At 50.9% G+C, this 17,152-nt stretch overlaps 1 protein-coding gene across 9 annotated transcripts in view; it reads left to right on the top strand.

Moving 5' to 3' along the window:
• LOC132327725 (calcium-dependent secretion activator 2) overlaps positions 1-16,014 on the top strand; it is a 296,530-nt gene extending 280,516 nt beyond the window's left edge. For 5 of the 9 annotated variants that reach the window (XM_059847201.1, XM_059847198.1, XM_059847199.1 and 2 more), the window contains one exon: positions 2,407-3,349. In XM_059847201.1, the coding sequence (XP_059703184.1) occupies positions 2,407-2,577 (171 nt within the window). In that variant the 3' untranslated portion in view covers positions 2,578-3,349. Of the gene's footprint in view, positions 1-2,406; positions 3,350-12,865; positions 13,694-13,890; positions 14,026-14,323; positions 14,457-15,059 lie in introns of those variants that run through there. The other 4 variants (XM_059847194.1, XM_059847193.1, XM_059847195.1 and 1 more) reach the window with 2 other exon arrangements.
• Positions 16,015-17,152: the final 1,138 nt, after the last annotated feature.

Here is a 17,152-nt window from a genome sequence, read left to right as displayed (position 1 = left end):
ACCTGTTCCAGTGCCTCACCACCTTCACAGTGAAGACTTTTACAAATACCTAATCTAAACCTACTCTCAGTTTGAATCCATTCCCTCTTGTTCTGTCACTCCATGCCCTGGTAAAAAGTCCCCTGTAAAAAGGTAGCTATCATCTACTTCTGAGGAAGAAGATAGGTGTTAGAGGATCTAAAACCTCTGCCCTGTGAGACCTAAGAATGGACAGGATAAATTGTGCAAGAGAAATGTCACCAGGGAGATTATAGGAAACTCTTACAAAACTGAATTTCAGGTGAATGAGCACTGCCAACCTACCTCCCCTCTGCCACCTGGCACACTGGTTAGCCTTGTTCAAAAGGGGGAGGCCCCTGCTGGAGGTGGGAACACTGCTTCTGGCAGTGGCCTTTCTGGTTTGCTCTGCATGTAAATTCCAACCGTGTTATTCCATGGCACCTTCTGTGGATATTAAAGACTGAAGAAGATGATGTCAATCATATTGGTTCTGGAAAACAGAAAATTTTGGTGGGTGAAGATAGAACTGGTAAAACAGGAACTCAGCAGACAGGAGTCTGCTGGGAAATACAAAACAATGGTTCAAGAAGAGTATCATAAGAAACTTTTCCTGCTGTAGCCCAGCTGCAGAGAGATGTGGGGAAGCCCAGTTCCTCCAAAATAGAGTGAATGAAGGCATTTTTGTGTTTGCTTTAGGAAAAAAACAAACAAAACAAAGCAAAAAAAAACACACAGGAAGCTACATTGCTCCTGTCACCTTTCAGAAATATTAAAAAAAAAAAAAAATCAATAAAACCCCAAATAAGTAGGAGGTCACTTTTGAAGGACACGGGATAAGAGAAATATAATTCTTTTGGATTTGGATGCAACAAGAGTAGTGGCCTTATAAAGAAAGAAGAAACATTGTTCCCTTTATTCTCTTTAAAGGCTTATGATGGCATAAGGGTTTCATTAGATGTCTGAGACACGTGCAGAGGGATGTGACTAAAGGGTCAAGGACCAAGAAAGTTAGGGAGAAATGAAAAATTAAGCTTGGAAGTGAACATTATTATCCTGCAAAACTATGTCAAGAGAAGAGCAATGTCTGAACCCCAGAGTGCTGGTCTGAGAATAGGAAGAATACAATGTAAAAGTGAAGGAAATTGCTGTAGAACCTGTTAACAGCATCAAAGCAAATTGAATGCACAGTGTTATAAAAAGGGAATGCAATGGTGACACTTGAAAAAGACCAGACGGGGTACTCGCAGGAGTGTGTGAGCAAAACATAAGCTGCATCCATTGACTCTGACGCTGACCTGTGAAAGTCAAATAAATCTGTCACAGTGATTCAAACAAGGTTTAAATAATCATCATAGTGGCAGAAAAAAAATCTCCTAACTGAATGTTACCCATTTTAAGAGTGGTCTTTTGCAGTTCTCCGAAGTTTTGAGTGAAATCTTTTCTTTTTCCAAGGGTTGTATGTGGTCTCCTCCTCAGGCAAAGGAATGGGCCTGATAGCCCTTAATTATCTTCCATTTTCTTTTCCCCATATTCTCTTCCAGAACATTGAGAATTTGTAGTGATAGCATACACAAAATAAGAAACTGCCTAGATCAACTTGTCCTTTTTAAGCCTTTAAGGGTAACATCAGGAAAGATTATTTCAAATGTGTTACAACTTAAAAATAAAGTACATAGGTGATTTTTCCATGTGCTTACTTGAACATAGCATTGATGAATAAAACAATTCCACTCAGAATTCTTACATGACGGAAAAACAAAGAAGAAAGAAAGGAGGAATACCAGGGAAACAAAATCTTCTGAAATGAAAAAAAGAGTAGATGCAAATCAAGATATAGAGACTTAGAATGTAAATGAACTAGGTAGTCACCTCAGAAATTTTGACACTGTGTAGTATAGATCATAATCTGTATTCATTACTAGAGTATACAGTATAATGTAATATATAATCATTATATTTCCACATTTGGCATATAAATGTATAGAGAAATATAAATAAAATTACACTATGGGGAAAAAGTCAGGCATTTACATTTTCTGTGAAATGACAGAACTGAACTACTGTAGCTAGATTCACATTTCAATAGATATTTAGAAAAATTCTCAGCTGGTGTCTTATTGAATAAATGAACAAAATGGAAGTTACTGAGAAATCAGCAGTTAGAGTATGCTGCAGCACAAAATACAATCTCTTAAAGGAATGACCATCAAATTAGAATCTCTAGAGTTTGTAGAAATCTCACACAGCCCAAAAACCAAGACCGCCAAATTGTTATCAAGGTGACAGGCTCTTAACCTGCAGGAGGAATAAACCTGTGCCACTGGCATGCTAGAAATGGCCAGTGTTTAGTGAAAGAGTACTGAGACTTGCTGGAGTCCGATTCAGGATGTTTTACTTTTGCCACAGAAAACCTACCGAGACTTCAGGTTGCAAGGCGTGATGGAGGGGACGCTGAACAGCAAAACCTACGACACCGTGCACAGCCGGCTGACTGTAGAGGAAGCCACAGTCTCAGTCACGGATGCAGGAGGACTTCAGGGCATTACAATGAAAGACAGTGATGAGGAGGAGGGATGATTTTATTTCACAAAGCATTCAGAGCTGGGGGGTGATGGTCTGAGGGTGGGGTTTATCTTTGCCTTGGGGTTTTTTGGCAACTTGTCCTTGTAATTGCTTTTATAGTTTTGCCTTATGATATCGGTGCAGAAATGTAATTTGCTCCATTAAAAAAAGAAAGCGAGATTATCAGAGGAAAAGTGCCAAGGACTTTTTGAGAATAATGGTTGTAGCATATTTTTATGTATAGCTTTGCTTAGGGCTGCAAGAACACTGGGCATGGAGTTCGACTTCCACTTGTGATTACATTTCTTTCCCTTATGTTTGCTACTGTTCATTCTTGTATCTCCATCTGATATTGATGTCCTGTGCAGAAACAAGATGTGTGTCTTACTTAAAACATAACTATACAGGAAATCATCCTTGGAATGAGTCAATGCCCTAGTTTCAGGATTACAATTTGTTCCCCTTTTTTTGTGCCTAATTTTACATTATTGTGTGATGTGCATTAAAAACTTTAATCTTGGTTCTTTGTATATTGAGGTTGATATATAAGCAGAAGAACTTCAAGGACAGTCAAACACATACAAACTGCTTAGGAGTGTCATGTCTATTCATTTTGCAGGTTTAAAGATATCTCATCCTGTTGGATGTCAGTAAGCTTGCCATCTATGTTTGTATTTCTGTGAAAATTTTCAGGCAATAAGAACACATTTTGTTGTGGCCATTTATGTATCTACCCAAGTTTGTATAGAATTCTACAATTAAAAGATGTTTTCAGTATTTCAAACAATTTGAACCATTGTATGATTCCTCATGAGAATGAGATTTTTTAATTATTTCATTCACATAGTAATTTATAGCAAATATGTTTTTTTTATAGAGCAGATATATTTAGCAAACAAGTACCCAAGGACACAATGCATTGATAAGGGAAAAAAGCAAACAAAAATCTCTCAGTGGCAGATGAACAGACAGGGCCCACTGCCTGCATTTTGTGGCCCTCAGGATGAACTAGAAAGAATTCAAATTTTCATCAGTCAAAACTCACACAGCATACAAAAATCACAGCAGCGTTTTTTTGATGTTTGTTTTATGGGAGCATGACTAATTCCTGAGTTTATGTGCACAAAATCAGAAAGAACACAGATGACACCCAGAGAAGTGATGATACATTGCCAAGGTCCTTGTTGAGCCACAGCATTATACCTAAGGGACTTTACTGAGGAACTGTTGGGGGTTTTCAAGGCTGATGTGAGCTTTCTGTGCAAGAACAGTCTGTAGGATATCAGGGGTCTATTGCAAGCATGCAGGGCTGCAGGAACTGAGAATGAGAGCTGCAGGGAAAAATGGCTTTCAGCACACTTGGAAGCTCAGCCAAGCAGGAAAGGGCAAGTTATACTTCTCCTAGTTGTCTACAGAGAAATCCTAAGTGGCAACTTTTTTCTGTGGCAAACCAGCCTCATCATCCCATGAGCTGAGGTGAATTCAGCTACAAGGAAGAACTGGGAGCTGGTTAGGTAGACCATTCTGCTCAGCTTTTCATCACCGTCTCTGCTGGGCTGAAGGAGGCACAGGGAGCCCAAGCATTATTTTTCCCTATTACCAGGCTGCTAGATGGCTGGCTCAGGTTTTGATAGCAGTAAAATAATTGCCTATTCCTTTCCTGTCATTTGTCCTAGTTGCGCTGGTGTGTGGAAGCTGACGATGCTTGAAGGGCCACTTGGGGCTCTGGCTGAGACCCAGCCTTGGTAAGGGATAACCTGCCTGGGCAGGAGCTGCAGCCTCAGCCCCAGTCTGGCCGTGGCAGACAGCAGGGTGCAGAGGAAGCCAGTGTAATATCCATCTCCTAAACCCAGTGAAGCAGAGAGATCAGTGTCAGTCAGGCACAGAGAGAGTTTTATCTCTGTAAAAGTCTCCCTGCTTCCCCTCTCCCCAAGCTGACATTCCTTAGACCCTGCAGAGGTACCTGTGGAGAAGGCAGGTATCACTTCAGTGGCCCTGTAGTGCTTGCCAAGGCCTCCTACTGCAGAGTTGTCCCAGGTCTGTGCAGGGCTTTCACCAGAAGGCACTAGATTTTTAAAGTTCCAAGGTAACACAAGAGTTGGAAGCAATACCCAAACTGAACACTATCCTTAGCAAGCCACTAACAGAGTATAGAGCCGGAGTAGGACCTAGAAACACCAGGACAGAAGTGCCTGTCACCAGCAAAACCCAGGAGGTAAGTGATGGGTCTGTCTCCTTCAACAGAGAGTGACCTAGCACCAGCCTCTCTGCCCAGCCCTGCTATCCAAAAGCCTTGGGGAAACAGTGATTTGCACTTACCTCCCCTTGGGGCTTTTCCTCTAGCCCAAGCTGCCCCCATGACAGAAAGGATTTCCTGATGAGGCAAACAACTCTCCCTATCAATTTGGACGATTACAGAGTAGGTTATATTAATTTCACCTGTCAGGTCCTCAAGAGACTGTAGGCCATTATGGACCTGATGGGCCTTACCGGTGATCCCCAGCCACAGCCTCTCTCAGGGACTCAATCTCAGCTCTGTTCAGGGCTGCTAGCCTCTGCCCCAGTGATGGAAGAGGAGTGCTGGATTCTCACCTCAGCTACAGCCCCCCATCTGCTTGTTTATGGGCCCTGTTAGTTTAGAACCTGATCCACAGATTGACTTCAGAGCATTCTGTTAATGATCTGGTCTCTGAGTTGCCACTACCTCTTCACCTGCCCTGCTTCCTGGCTGGGTATGGTGGGACTGGCCCTGACTGGTGGGGCCTTGTCCAGGCAGCCAGGAGAGTCCTCCCCAGCTCCCTATCCCTAGGGAGCAGTTAATCCCGTCTACATCCTGACATAACTTAAAAATAAGGAAAAATCCACCTGAACAAGACAAGACTATGACTTTTTGCGGCTTGAAGTGGGCCCGAGTTACACAAAGCATTATACATGGACACCCCATATGTCATGCACTTTGCTATGCAATTTCTTCTGCTTGCAGTACTTTCAAGATAGAGATGAGTAAGGAAATGCTAAACAAACAAACAAGAAACCCAAAGCAAATATTATGAGAATTTAAAAAAAAAAAAAACCCACAGAATATGTAACCATGAAGTTTCAAGATGTTTGGGAAAGAGAAACTAACTCAGTCACAAAGTACAGGACTGTTAAAGACACAGCACAGCAGACATCAACGAATGACAGGTACAGAAAGGACAGTGCTTCAGATGTCCTTTAATTTCTTCCAAATGCAAATAATTTTTTTAGTACGTAGATTTGTGAAACCGTGAACCAACATGATGCTTGAGAAGGCCAGTGAGTACCAGCATGACAGCTCCAGCGTTAGGCACCGTCTCCTCCAGCAGCCAGGGCAGTGCCCGGTGAGAGAGGACGCAGGGACCGCCTCTACATCTTAACTTAGGCGTTTAAGCGAGACTGTGTGCCCGTCCCGAGCGGACGGCATCACCGCTCTCTGTGAGCTTTCGAGCGAGGCAGCCAGCGGCGCGCCCGCCGCGCTCTCCCGGAGCTCCGGGGGCCCCGCGGGGACCTCCACTCTTCCTAAGCGGGCGCGGAGTGCAGGGAGCCCTTAGGAAAGGGGCAGGAGGGGTCTCTCTCGTTTAATTCATTCCCCTTGAGTCTCAGTGGTATAAACGGGGCTTTAGCAGTCGAATCAGAAGCCACGACCAGTTGCGCTCCGCGGCTGCGAGCGATGCTCGGGGCCGGGACCAGAAAGCGATGCTCGCAGCTCTCCCGCCGCCGGGCAAAGGGTGCCTGGAGCCAAGAGCTCGCTGCCCTCGGCTGTCGCTTACCCCAGACAAGGAGGCCATAGGCAAGGCAAGGCAGCGGCTGGGGAAGCACCGCGGCGGCAGGGCAGCGTTGGGGCACTGAGCCTCCCAGCTCCACATAAGCAAAGCCGCCGGCTCAGGCCGCGCCCTTTGAGCCCGCACCGGCGGGTCCGGCCGCTGAGACTGGTGCTTGGAGAGTGGCCCCTCCCTTTAAACACGACCCGGAGCGAAGGGCAGCCCCCGGCGCAGGAACCGACGCAGCTTTGGAGGAACAGCCAGAGTGAGAGGGAGAGTGGCTCCCGGGGCACCGGTGCTCATGGAAGGCGCCCAGCGGAGCGGCCTCCCCCCCTTCCTTGGCCCTGTGGACATGGCACCCACAACAGCGCTTCCTGGGCTCCCGGGGAATCTTGGGTCAGCTGCCGGATGTTCCCCGGTTTTGGGAAACTCCTCCTGAGACCCGCCAGACCCCCGTCGCAGAGGGCGGACGGGGAACCAGTGCCACCTTCGGAGTGGGCAGCAAGTGCGGCTCCACGAGGGACATAGCGATGAGCGCGGGGGCCCGGGGAGCGAGTGTGTAAGGCTGTGAGGCGGGTTCCTGCACTGAGAATGCCCCTTAGGCCTCTACCGAAGGGGGTTCATTCAGATGTTTGACTGTCAGCACAGGAGCTCGGAGCCGCGCGGCAGCGGCGGGGCAGTCGGGGAGCGGGGGTGGAGCGGGGCTTCCTCTGTGCGAAAGGGACGGAACCCGGGACGCCTCTGAGACCCGCAGAGACACCACGGCCGGCTTCCCTCCGGCACGGCCGGACTTTACTTTAGCAGCGACTGGGGAGAAAATGCAGCTAAACAAAAAAATCAATCGCGTACACACAGAAAGTTTGTTTTCGGCATTAGCAGGTGTACTGTCGTGTCGCGCCCACCTCCTCCTCCTCCCCCCTCCGTTCCGAGGGTGGCTCAGTTGTCCTCTGTGTGTTCCCGGGTAGGGGCGCCGAGCTCCGTCCGCTGAGACAGAGCACGACTCCTACTTTCGTTCTTATTTTCACGTTTCTCACTTGGCTTGTCCCCTCTCTCAGCAGCGCACATCGAAATGGGTCCCGCCATAAATGAGAGGGTTTTGTCGCGCTCCGTGTCCGGCGGACACCTTCCTGTCGCCATGGCAAGCCCGGCGTATGCCGGTGCCGGGAATACACACAGGAGCCCACACGGCGACCGGCTCTTCGCTTTGCTCCAGGTTACCTCCCAACACACCGACAGAAAATGGAAACAAAAAATAAGTTAATTGCTCCTGATCCTATTCAGGAATCTTTAAAATAAATAGCTTCCCCCAGCCAAAGAGAGCAAGGCGTTCATTTAGTAGTGACGGGACTAAACATTTGTTGAACTGGGAAAGGAACAAATGAGAAAGTGTCATTCATGGCTCCAGCTGCCGCTGGCCTCTCCCAGCCACTTCCACCAAGGGCCCTTTGGAGTTGATGACACCGCCGGGTCCCCTCACAGGCGGACTGATTAGATTAGACGTGATAGCTGCAGTCCACGTTCGGAGCTGGCACACTTAGTCAAATCGCTCGCATGAATTACGGGAGGGCCGGAAGTGCTGCTTTAGAGGGTCACTTGTAATTTCGTTTATATGTGATTAAAGGCTTTATACATGAAAAGGCTTAATTTGCACCAGTTTGGTTTTCCATTTAGGGGGGTCTGTACGAAATGCACGGTATTGCAAAACTTTGTTTTACCTCCGGGAGCACTTGTATTTTGCGGGTCAGCGTTAAATGTTTTTCTTTTGTGATGGATTCTGTTACAAATAGCAATACTTTATTATTTTGCTCGCGGTGAACTGCTATAGAAGGACGCCAACACTCCCTCACTGTATGGGAAGGTTACACATAGTCTCGGAAGGTATATACACACACGCACGCACATATTTATATTACTTTCTTCCACTGAAAAAATTATCAGCGGAGAAAACGCCGAAGTGTTACAGCTTAAAAGCTGGGAAAGGCCAAGCGCCTTTGCCCACGTTCCAGCAACCTCGGACCCGAGGTTGCTGCGAGGTGTACTCGGGCTCTGCGACCGATCTCCGCCGAGCAGAACGGCAGCCGGGGCCGGGTGGGCCAGGGAGCCACGTCCACCAGCCAGCAGCCGGGCGGGTGGCGGTAGCAGCACATTCCCACCGAAAAGGATGGCGGTCGGGATCTCCCCCCGCACCGGGTGATAACTGTGACGGCGGCTGGTCCACTTTCCCCGGCTGTAACTCTCCCGTTCATATTTTTACTTCCCTTCAAAATACAGTAAACGACAGATTCTGAGTAGGAATGAACAGGGAGCCCTCCAGCACCGCAGCAGCCAGGGGCTAGTTCCGAATTTTAACAAGCTAGGGCTAACGCGTTCCGGGGTCTGCGGGCGGGCGGGAGGCGCTGCGGCTGGGGGAGCACGGCGTCCCTCGTGTCGGGGTAAATCACCTCTTACAAAAATCCGGCGGCTTGGGAGGGAACGTCTTGGACTGATGCGTAGCGAGAACAAACCCAAGCTTTAGCAGCGGATCCCGACAGTGTCACTATTAATGACGACTATTTCAACAGTAATGACAGTTATCAGGGTCTGTCCAGACGCCGTCGAGTCCGCAGATGTCGTGGCCAGAAGGATGTTTTGTAACCTCCCTGGTTCCCTCCACGATCGGGTTGCCCAGAGGCGTCCCGGAACCAGGAGGGATGTTGCCGTTCCCGCCCGTGCCCAGTCGTGGGGAGCCGGCTCCGGGCGCACGGAGGGAGCAGCCCCCTCGGGCAGGAGGGTTGCGGTAAAACACTCCCAGGAAAATATTAATACAAGCAACAGAAGGTTAGCGGAGTTATTATCCTTTTCAATTCATTTTTTACTTAAAAACGCAATGGAATTATTCATTTTATTAAGGAGGAAGAAATTAAAGATTAGACTCTAAGGCGGTATTTTACCTCCCTCTAATCGCCTCTGGGATCGGATTGAAGTAATCCTGACGACGAGATGAATTCGCCGGTGACTCGGATTTTGAGTGCATGTAGAGATACGTTATGATAATAATGCAAGTGAGCAATATCAAGAACATACCTTAGGAACGAATGAAACACAAAGCCGATTACGGGGAAAAAGAGAACAGCAGCTTTCCCGGGCAGAGCACGAAATCAACTCGAGGCAAAACTTTTGCCCTTAATTTCTGCGGCGGTTTGTAACTGCGGGAGACCGGCGGGCAGGCTCCTTCCCCCGCCGGCCCCTTCTACTGGGACTCGGTGCGTGCTGCCAGCCTGGAGGGAGCCCGGGCCCGCCGTGCTCCCCCAATAGAAACCGGCCGAGACGTTCTTTATTGCCCCTTCCAGAGGCTGTACATCTCTGCCTCGGGAAAAACAACGCTGCACCAGCACGAGTACAGGATATTTGCGACTCCGCAGATATGTAAAACTTAAAAAAAGAGATGCGGTCCGAGAGCAAGGCAAATGTCAGGACAGGACTAAAAGGATACGTCGAGGCTGATTTTAGTGACTTTATCTATATTGCCGGCAACACCAACACCTAGCAAGCCTCTATTTCTGAGACAGAAGAGGATGACCTCCCCCCGCCCCTCTTCCCCCGAAAAATTTTGCTTTTAGATCGCTACGGAAAATTAGGCATTTACATAAATTATCGTGAGAGGTACCGAAAGAAAGGGAGTTATATTCGTAAGAAAGTACTGAATAATAAAGCTATGGCTTCTTCAAAAGTGTATCTCAATATTGAGTAGACCAGTATAATTGCGATGGCAGGGCTGTAATTGCTGCTTTGGGATATTTACCCTGCTCAAATGACACTACATATTTTACTTTCAAACACTTGTCAAAAAGTCAATCCCAAAAAGACCAGTTAAGAACAAGCTGTTAACGTATTAAGTATATGAGATTTGAAGCCTCTAAAACCCACTCAACAATAATTCCCTTCTTCAGCACCAATCAAGAGAAAAATTGCCTAGATTGAATTAAATGTAAATTGCTCTGAAGGAGGAAATTCTCGTCTGGCAGACAAAGTACGAGAGAGAAAAACCGATAGTGCGGAGAAGCGGGCAGCCCGAGACAGCTGCCCCTCACGGCTCTGGGGGGGCCCCGGCTGCGTCCCCACGCGAGTCCACGATCCTTTCTCCAGGTAAAAGGAGGGCGGCTGCAGCAACCCGATCCGGGACAGCAATTACGGTCTTAACGCCCAGACCCATCTGCCGTGGGGAATTTCGGTGGAGAAGCACTTGAGCGGTGCAGCCCCGGACAGCGGCCCCCAAGCCAGGGGAAAGCAGGGAGTAGGGCCGGAGCGAGGCATCGCGGCCAGCGCGGATCCCATCCTTCCTCCGCCTCACGCTTGCCCGCACGGCTGTGTCCATCCCGGCACGTCCGAGGCCAGCCCCGGCTCCTGTCGCCCGCCTGAGCTCCGGGACACGAGAGGGACGGGGCGGACACGGAGGTCGCAGGGTGTGCAGGGAGTGGTGCCCGGGCCACTGCCTGTCGTTCGACGTCTGTCCTGGGTACAGCAGGACGTTCTCTACCTCCGTGTCCCGCAAGGAGCTCCCGGCTGCGGGGGTACCGTCGTGAAACAGCCGCTGCCTTGCTCTCCTCAAAAGGAGCCGCGGTAGCTTGAGGCCGCAACTGCCAGGTCACAGCTCCGGGGGCAAGGATGCCTCCCTCCATCCCTCCTTCTGTCTCCCCATTTCTCTCTCTCCCCCTTTCTCCCTGGGCCCCAGCCCTTCCTCCCTGCTCTCACTTCCTGGCAAAACGGTTGTCCCGGGCCGGCGGCTGCGGGGGGAGACACTGCCATTTGCCTGTTCTGGGCTGATACTCGAGCAGTAGGGTCGGGCCTTCCTGCCTCGCTGGAGGCTTCTCTCCATTAGCAAACCCGAGACCTCCTGCCTCCCTTCCCCTGCCCCTGAGAAGGACAGTGATGGACCTCTGATATGGAAGCTGCTGCATGGGTCACTCCGCTGAGGGACGCGGCCTGGCCGCTCGCTGCCGGGACGGCAGGGACGGAGGGACCCTTGGTGTCTCCTGGGTATTATTTCGGTAGCGGCCTCTCAGTCACCAGTCGAGTGAACCCCAGGCCGGCGGGAGGAACGAGCCCCAGGAGAAACTTGTCCTGAGCCCGAACTGTCGGATGGTGGGGTAGGCGGGAACACGGAGAGTCCCGTACCCACTGCTGCCCCTCTCATCTCCCCAGCCACCCCGCTTAGCTGACAGGACGAACACCCGCTGGCGCTGCCCGCCCCGAGCAGGGCCATCAAGCTTCTGTTAAATACATGGGGATTGCATCTGTTTAGGTGCATATGTATCTATAAACAGTTTGTGAGCTGTATATTTCTTCATGTATCTGTGCCAGCCCTGAGTTTTCGGTATTTGTGTTGTGAGTGTATTCTGTAAGGACACAGAAGCAATATTTAGTGCAGATGCAGGCTACTGCTATCTGTATATAGATATACACAAAAATATAGAAATATATAAATAATGCTTCGGATTTAAAAGACACTCCTTCTTCCTACCTCCTTTTTCTTCTCTTCCCCTGCCCCAGGTTTTGAATCATCCTTTTGCTCCCAAGCACTCTCTCCATTTGGCCCGGGAGTTTCCTGCATCCCCACGCGCCGGTCTCGCCGTCTGCTTGTTGCAAGTCCCCCGCTTATTTGTCTACCGTGTTTTCCAAAAGCTCACCGCCACCTGACCTTGTTCTTTAAAGCAGTGAGCAGTCCCAGGAGCAGTCCCAGGAGCAGAGCAGCCATTTCCCTCCCTCCCTCAGACACACACACACGTACGCACGCACAAAGAGAGCTCGGGCTGGAAAGTGGCAAGGAAACAAACAGCTTCCCCTCCAGCCGCTTCTTCTGCAGCACCTTGTTTGACAAACACCCTGGCGCTTGCCCTTGAATTGGGTTTCACATCCCTATTTAGCACTTGGACAATGATTTTAGATGATGTCATTTAAAGCCAAACAAGAAAATTGATCTCGGATTTGCTTGGCCTCTAAAGCCTGGTTAAGCAGATTGCAAATAATAATAATAAAAAGAGAGAGGGAGGGAGGCAGAGGGGAGAGAGGCGAGAAGGAGGGAGGGCCACCTCCTTCCCTGGGCGGGGGAGGCGCGGGCGCCAATGAAAAGTAGCCGCTTGCTGGGGGGGAAAAACTTTTCCTGTTGACTGTTGGAAGCGAATTGAGCAATTATCTAGTTTACCTTCTCCTCTTGGAAGTTAACGATTGGCGAGATCTTGGCTGCGTTATTGACACAACACTTTCTATTGATAGAAATAAGTAGCGATTGTCCCGAGTCATTGGTGCGCCAAAGTAAACTGTGATGGGCTGGCATGAGTCCACTGGACTGAGAAAGCTGGTTCCGCCGGCGAAGGCTGTGGTGATGGTGGCGGCGGCAATGCTGGTCTCCCTCCTCGCAGATCAGTAACAAGAAAAGGGGCAGAGAAAGTGAAAGAGAGAGAGAGGGGAGAGAGGAGGAAAAAAAAAAAAGGGAAAAAAAAAAAAAAAAAAAAAAAAAAAAAAGAGGCGTCTACCAGAGCGGCTCAAACCGGGAGAACAAATGCAGTTCATCCATGGACAATAGTGGCAACGACACGGCGACCAAAATCCTAGCGACTCCTCCGTCCAGAGAAAGCCTGTCTGCCAGGAGCAACATGATCAGCACGCCCAAGCCACTCGCCTTCTCCATTGAGCGCATCATGGCGCGGACTCCAGAGCCCCGCTCCATCCCCGTCCCGCAGCTCCTCCATGGCTCCGTGGCCAAAGGCGACCCCAAGCATCCGCTGCACCTCAACTCCTCCATCCCCTGCATGATCCCCTTTGTCCCGGTGGCGTACGATAGCCTGCCCAAAGCAGCGGTGGCTGGAGCGGAACCCAGGAAGGCTCACTTAGATTCCTCTTCCTCGCCCTCCTTTAGCTGCGGCGATCTCTTGAACTGTGCCCTGAGCTTGAAAGGAGATTTCCCCCGCGATGCCCTGCCCTTGCAGCAGTACAAACTGGTAAGACCCCGAGTGGTCAATCACTCCTCCTTCCACGCCATGGGAGCCCTGTGCTATTTCAACCGAGGCGACAGCCCCTGTCACCCGTCCTCCAGTGTCAACATCCACCCGGTGGCTTCTTATTTCCTCAGCTCTCCCTTGCACCCGCAGCCCAAGGCTTACCTGGCGGAGCGGAACAAGCTGGTGCTACCGACCGTGGACAAGTATCCGGCGGGGGTGGCCTTCAAGGACTTATCGCAGGCTCAGCTGCAGCACTACATGAAAGAAAGTGCTCAGATCCTCTCGGAAAAAATCGCCTATAAGACGTCGGAGTTCAGCCGCGGCTCCCCGAGCAGCAAGCCCAAAGTTTTCACATGTGAAGTTTGTGGAAAGGCAAGTAGCACCGTAGCCAGCCTCCCTTCCCCAGCCTCCTGTCCTCAGCCTCCTGTCCCCAGCCTCCTGTCCCTGTCCGTCTTCCCGTCGGCTGTCTGTCTCTTGCTTGCTTGATTTTCAAACGACGGCTCCCCCTTGGCACTCTCGTCTTCTAATCAAAATTGTATTTTATTTTATTGTCTCCTTTCTCTTTCAAGGTATTTAATGCACATTATAACTTAACGCGCCATATGCCGGTGCACACGGGAGCCAGACCCTTTGTTTGCAAAGTTTGCGGGAAGGGCTTCAGACAGGCGAGCACGCTCTGCCGGCACAAGATCATCCACACCCAGGTGAGCCCGTCCTGTCCCTTCCTCCCTGCCCAAGAGTCTCCACTCACGTTTTTCGGGGAGCTCGGCGTTTGTTCGGCCGCTCCGAAACAGCGGCGTGGGGGGCGGCCAATCCGCAGCCGCGGGGAGATTTCGTTTGCCCCAAGCGCGGAAGGTACGGCGGGGTGCCCCGCACCGGCACCTGCGAGCCGTCAGTTGAACACACAGAACTCCACTAGTCAGCTCATAAAATCCCGCTAAACAGAACACAGACCCCTCAAGACAGCCAACAAGCCGTGACTTGGTGTTTGTTTCCCTCCAGGAAAAGCCACACAAGTGCAACCAGTGCGGCAAAGCTTTTAACCGGAGCTCGACCCTGAACACGCACACGCGAATACACGCCGGCTATAAACCATTTGTCTGTGAATTTTGTGGCAAAGGATTTCACCAGAAAGGTACTAGTCTCCATCACCCTCTTTCTTTCCCGGCTTCCGCCTCCCCAAGCCAGGTCAAGTGTCGGGACAATTTGCGTCAGGGAGGGTGGTGGGGAGTTAATTTTGTGTTCAAGTTTTATTATTAGGTATTTAGGCTAATTTCAAGTTTGGCTAGTCCCGACACATGTCCAGCCCCGCGAAGCGGGGCAGAGGTCTCTGTCCGGGGGAAAACGGCGCGGCAGTCGTTTAGCTGAAGTGTCTGCTCTCCCTTCACCGCAACATGCAGCTTCCAGCGCCGTTCGGCAAACGAATTCTCCTCTTATTTCCCCCTCCAAGTACAAGAATCTAGCTACTTTTTCTTTTCGGGTTGCTGTGAAGTCTAAACCCTGGGGTTTTATTTCCACAATTGTCGTGATTTTGGTTTATTCGATCCTTTCTTTGTGTCTGTTAAGTGTAACAGCCGCGGGGAGAATGGAGAGAAGACGGGAGGTTTGCGGTCATTTCATCCTAAAGCCGAACTCTGGTGATGGGACAGAGTTTGGGAGGGTTTTTTTTATTTTTTTCGTCTTTTCATTGTCCGTCTTTCAAATCCAGGTCCATTTGCCTTTCTTTTCTCATTCCCAGGCAATTACAAAAACCACAAGCTGACTCACAGCGGGGAGAAGCAGTTCAAGTGCAATATCTGCAACAAGGCTTTTCACCAGGTGTACAATCTGACCTTCCACATGCACACCCACAACGACAAGAAGCCCTTCACCTGCCCCACCTGCGGCAAAGGCTTCTGCAGGAACTTTGACCTCAAGAAGCACGTCCGTAAGCTGCATGACAGCGCCCTGGGACTGCCCCGGCCCCCCGCTGAGCTGGGGGGGCCGGACCCGCCGCCCCCGCCCGGGGCGCTGCTGCAGGGCCCGCCGCCGCTGCAGCCGTGAGGGGCGGCCGCCGGCCCCGCCGCTGCGAGCCCCACGGCCTCTTTGCATGCACCTGTTAAGCGGTTTTGTGTATTATGCTCTATATCGCCACTAACGTTAATGGGACTGTTTCCTTTTTTTTTTTTTTAATTATTTTTCCTTTGTTCTTTACAGACTACTTTTTTTGTTGTCGTTGCATCTCAGGTGGAGAGATGGTTAAAAAAACAAACAAACAAAACAAAAAACAAAAAGCGCCAAGCCAATTTCTGCTGTATTTATTTTGGAAACTGTATTACTCGAGCCGGGAATGCTGCACCACTTTAATTATTTCGATGTATATATATTCCCCTTGTGTTGATCCTGCCCTGCCTCCGCTGTCTGCTGGTTATCCTACCCTTCTTGGTTCCCTCCTCTCCCTCTCCCCCTGAATATCGTATCTATATGGACACAACTGTTCTCTATGTACGGATTTGAATTTCGCATTGATTCTTGCACGTGGAGAGAAAAAAAAAAAAAAAAAAGAATTCGTTGACCTGATGGAAATAAACCTTTGCCAAGGAGCGACTGCGGCGGCGGGGGCTGCGGCGCGGACGGGCGGGCGGGAGCGCGGCGTTGGCGCTGCCGCACGGCAAAGCTCTCCTCGCCCTTGCCAAAACACTGAAGCAACCGCTAAAGACTTTAATTAAGAGGGGTAATTAGTTCGAATTGATCAAAGCAGGGTTGTTATGTTATTAGCTGCTCAGCAGACTCTGCCAAGTCGAGCCTTGAAAGCGAAGCCCGCCCGTCGGTGGCCGCCTGAGGAGCGGCGGGAGGGGGTTTCTGGGGTTATACCGCTCCCGGGGTAACAGAACCAGGCACGGAAGATGGGAGCTACCCCCCGAGCAGGGCAGGCAGGCTCGCTCAACTCCCTCTGCCCTCTCAGGGCTCTGCCCACAGCCCCCCTCAGGCTCGGGGGTTACTTTCGGACAGGGGACCGGGCCGTGCTTCACTTCGGGATAGGGCCCGAGGACAGCCAGGCGGGGCGGTCCGGGGAGAAGCGGAAGGTGTCCCACGGCCGCTGGGGATTTGCCCCATCCCCGGGACCTGTCAGAAGCTCCGGCGGGCCTGCCCAGAGTGAGCCCTGCGAGAACGGGTGATGTGACACCCAAGGCGTTGCCCAGATCTTGTACACCTGGAGCTTTCCCAGGGTTTCGGCTTTTGGCGAGGGGCGAGGCGAAGTGGTGACAATCGTAGCTAACGCGTTACACCCAAGAGAGGGATACCGCCTTGCACGCCCCCCCGGGGGTGCCCGCAACCAGCAGGTGTGGTCCTCAGGCTGGGGCAGGCGGCTCTGTCAGCACCGTGCGCCTTTGGAAGCGGCTGAGAGGGGAAACGCATCCCCCTCCTTTCACACGTGTCAGATTATCGCGGTAATGTCCTGAGCAGGCGGCTCTGCGTGTAAAAAGCAAAGCAGCAGGTCAGATCCACAGCGCGGGCAGACCCTGCGGCACCCCGGCAGGGCTCAGCCCCACGGGGCGCCGCTTTTCCCCCCTCTCCAGGGAAGAAGTGACCCATGATTTGGATGGAGGGTCCTCGGTACCGCGCTGACAAGCGCTGACTGCAGCGGTGTGGGCCTCCCCCTGCTCGTCTCCCCTTCGGAGACCTTGGGGAAACCGGGAGCCGCTCCCCAATTTCCCCAGGGGACCGCGGCAGCAGGGGCAGGAAGAAGGGGAGTTGAGAGAACCTTCAAGTGACCCCGGGTAAACTAGAAGCCGGGATGAAGCAGGGCGGGGAGGAGGGGCTCCTGCAGAACTGTGGCGATAGAGCAAG

This window comes from Haemorhous mexicanus, chromosome 5 (assembly GCF_027477595.1).
Source record: "Haemorhous mexicanus isolate bHaeMex1 chromosome 5, bHaeMex1.pri, whole genome shotgun sequence".
Taxonomy (NCBI): Eukaryota; Metazoa; Chordata; class Aves; order Passeriformes; family Fringillidae; genus Haemorhous; species Haemorhous mexicanus.
This window is presented reverse-complemented; position numbering and strand designations above follow the sequence as displayed.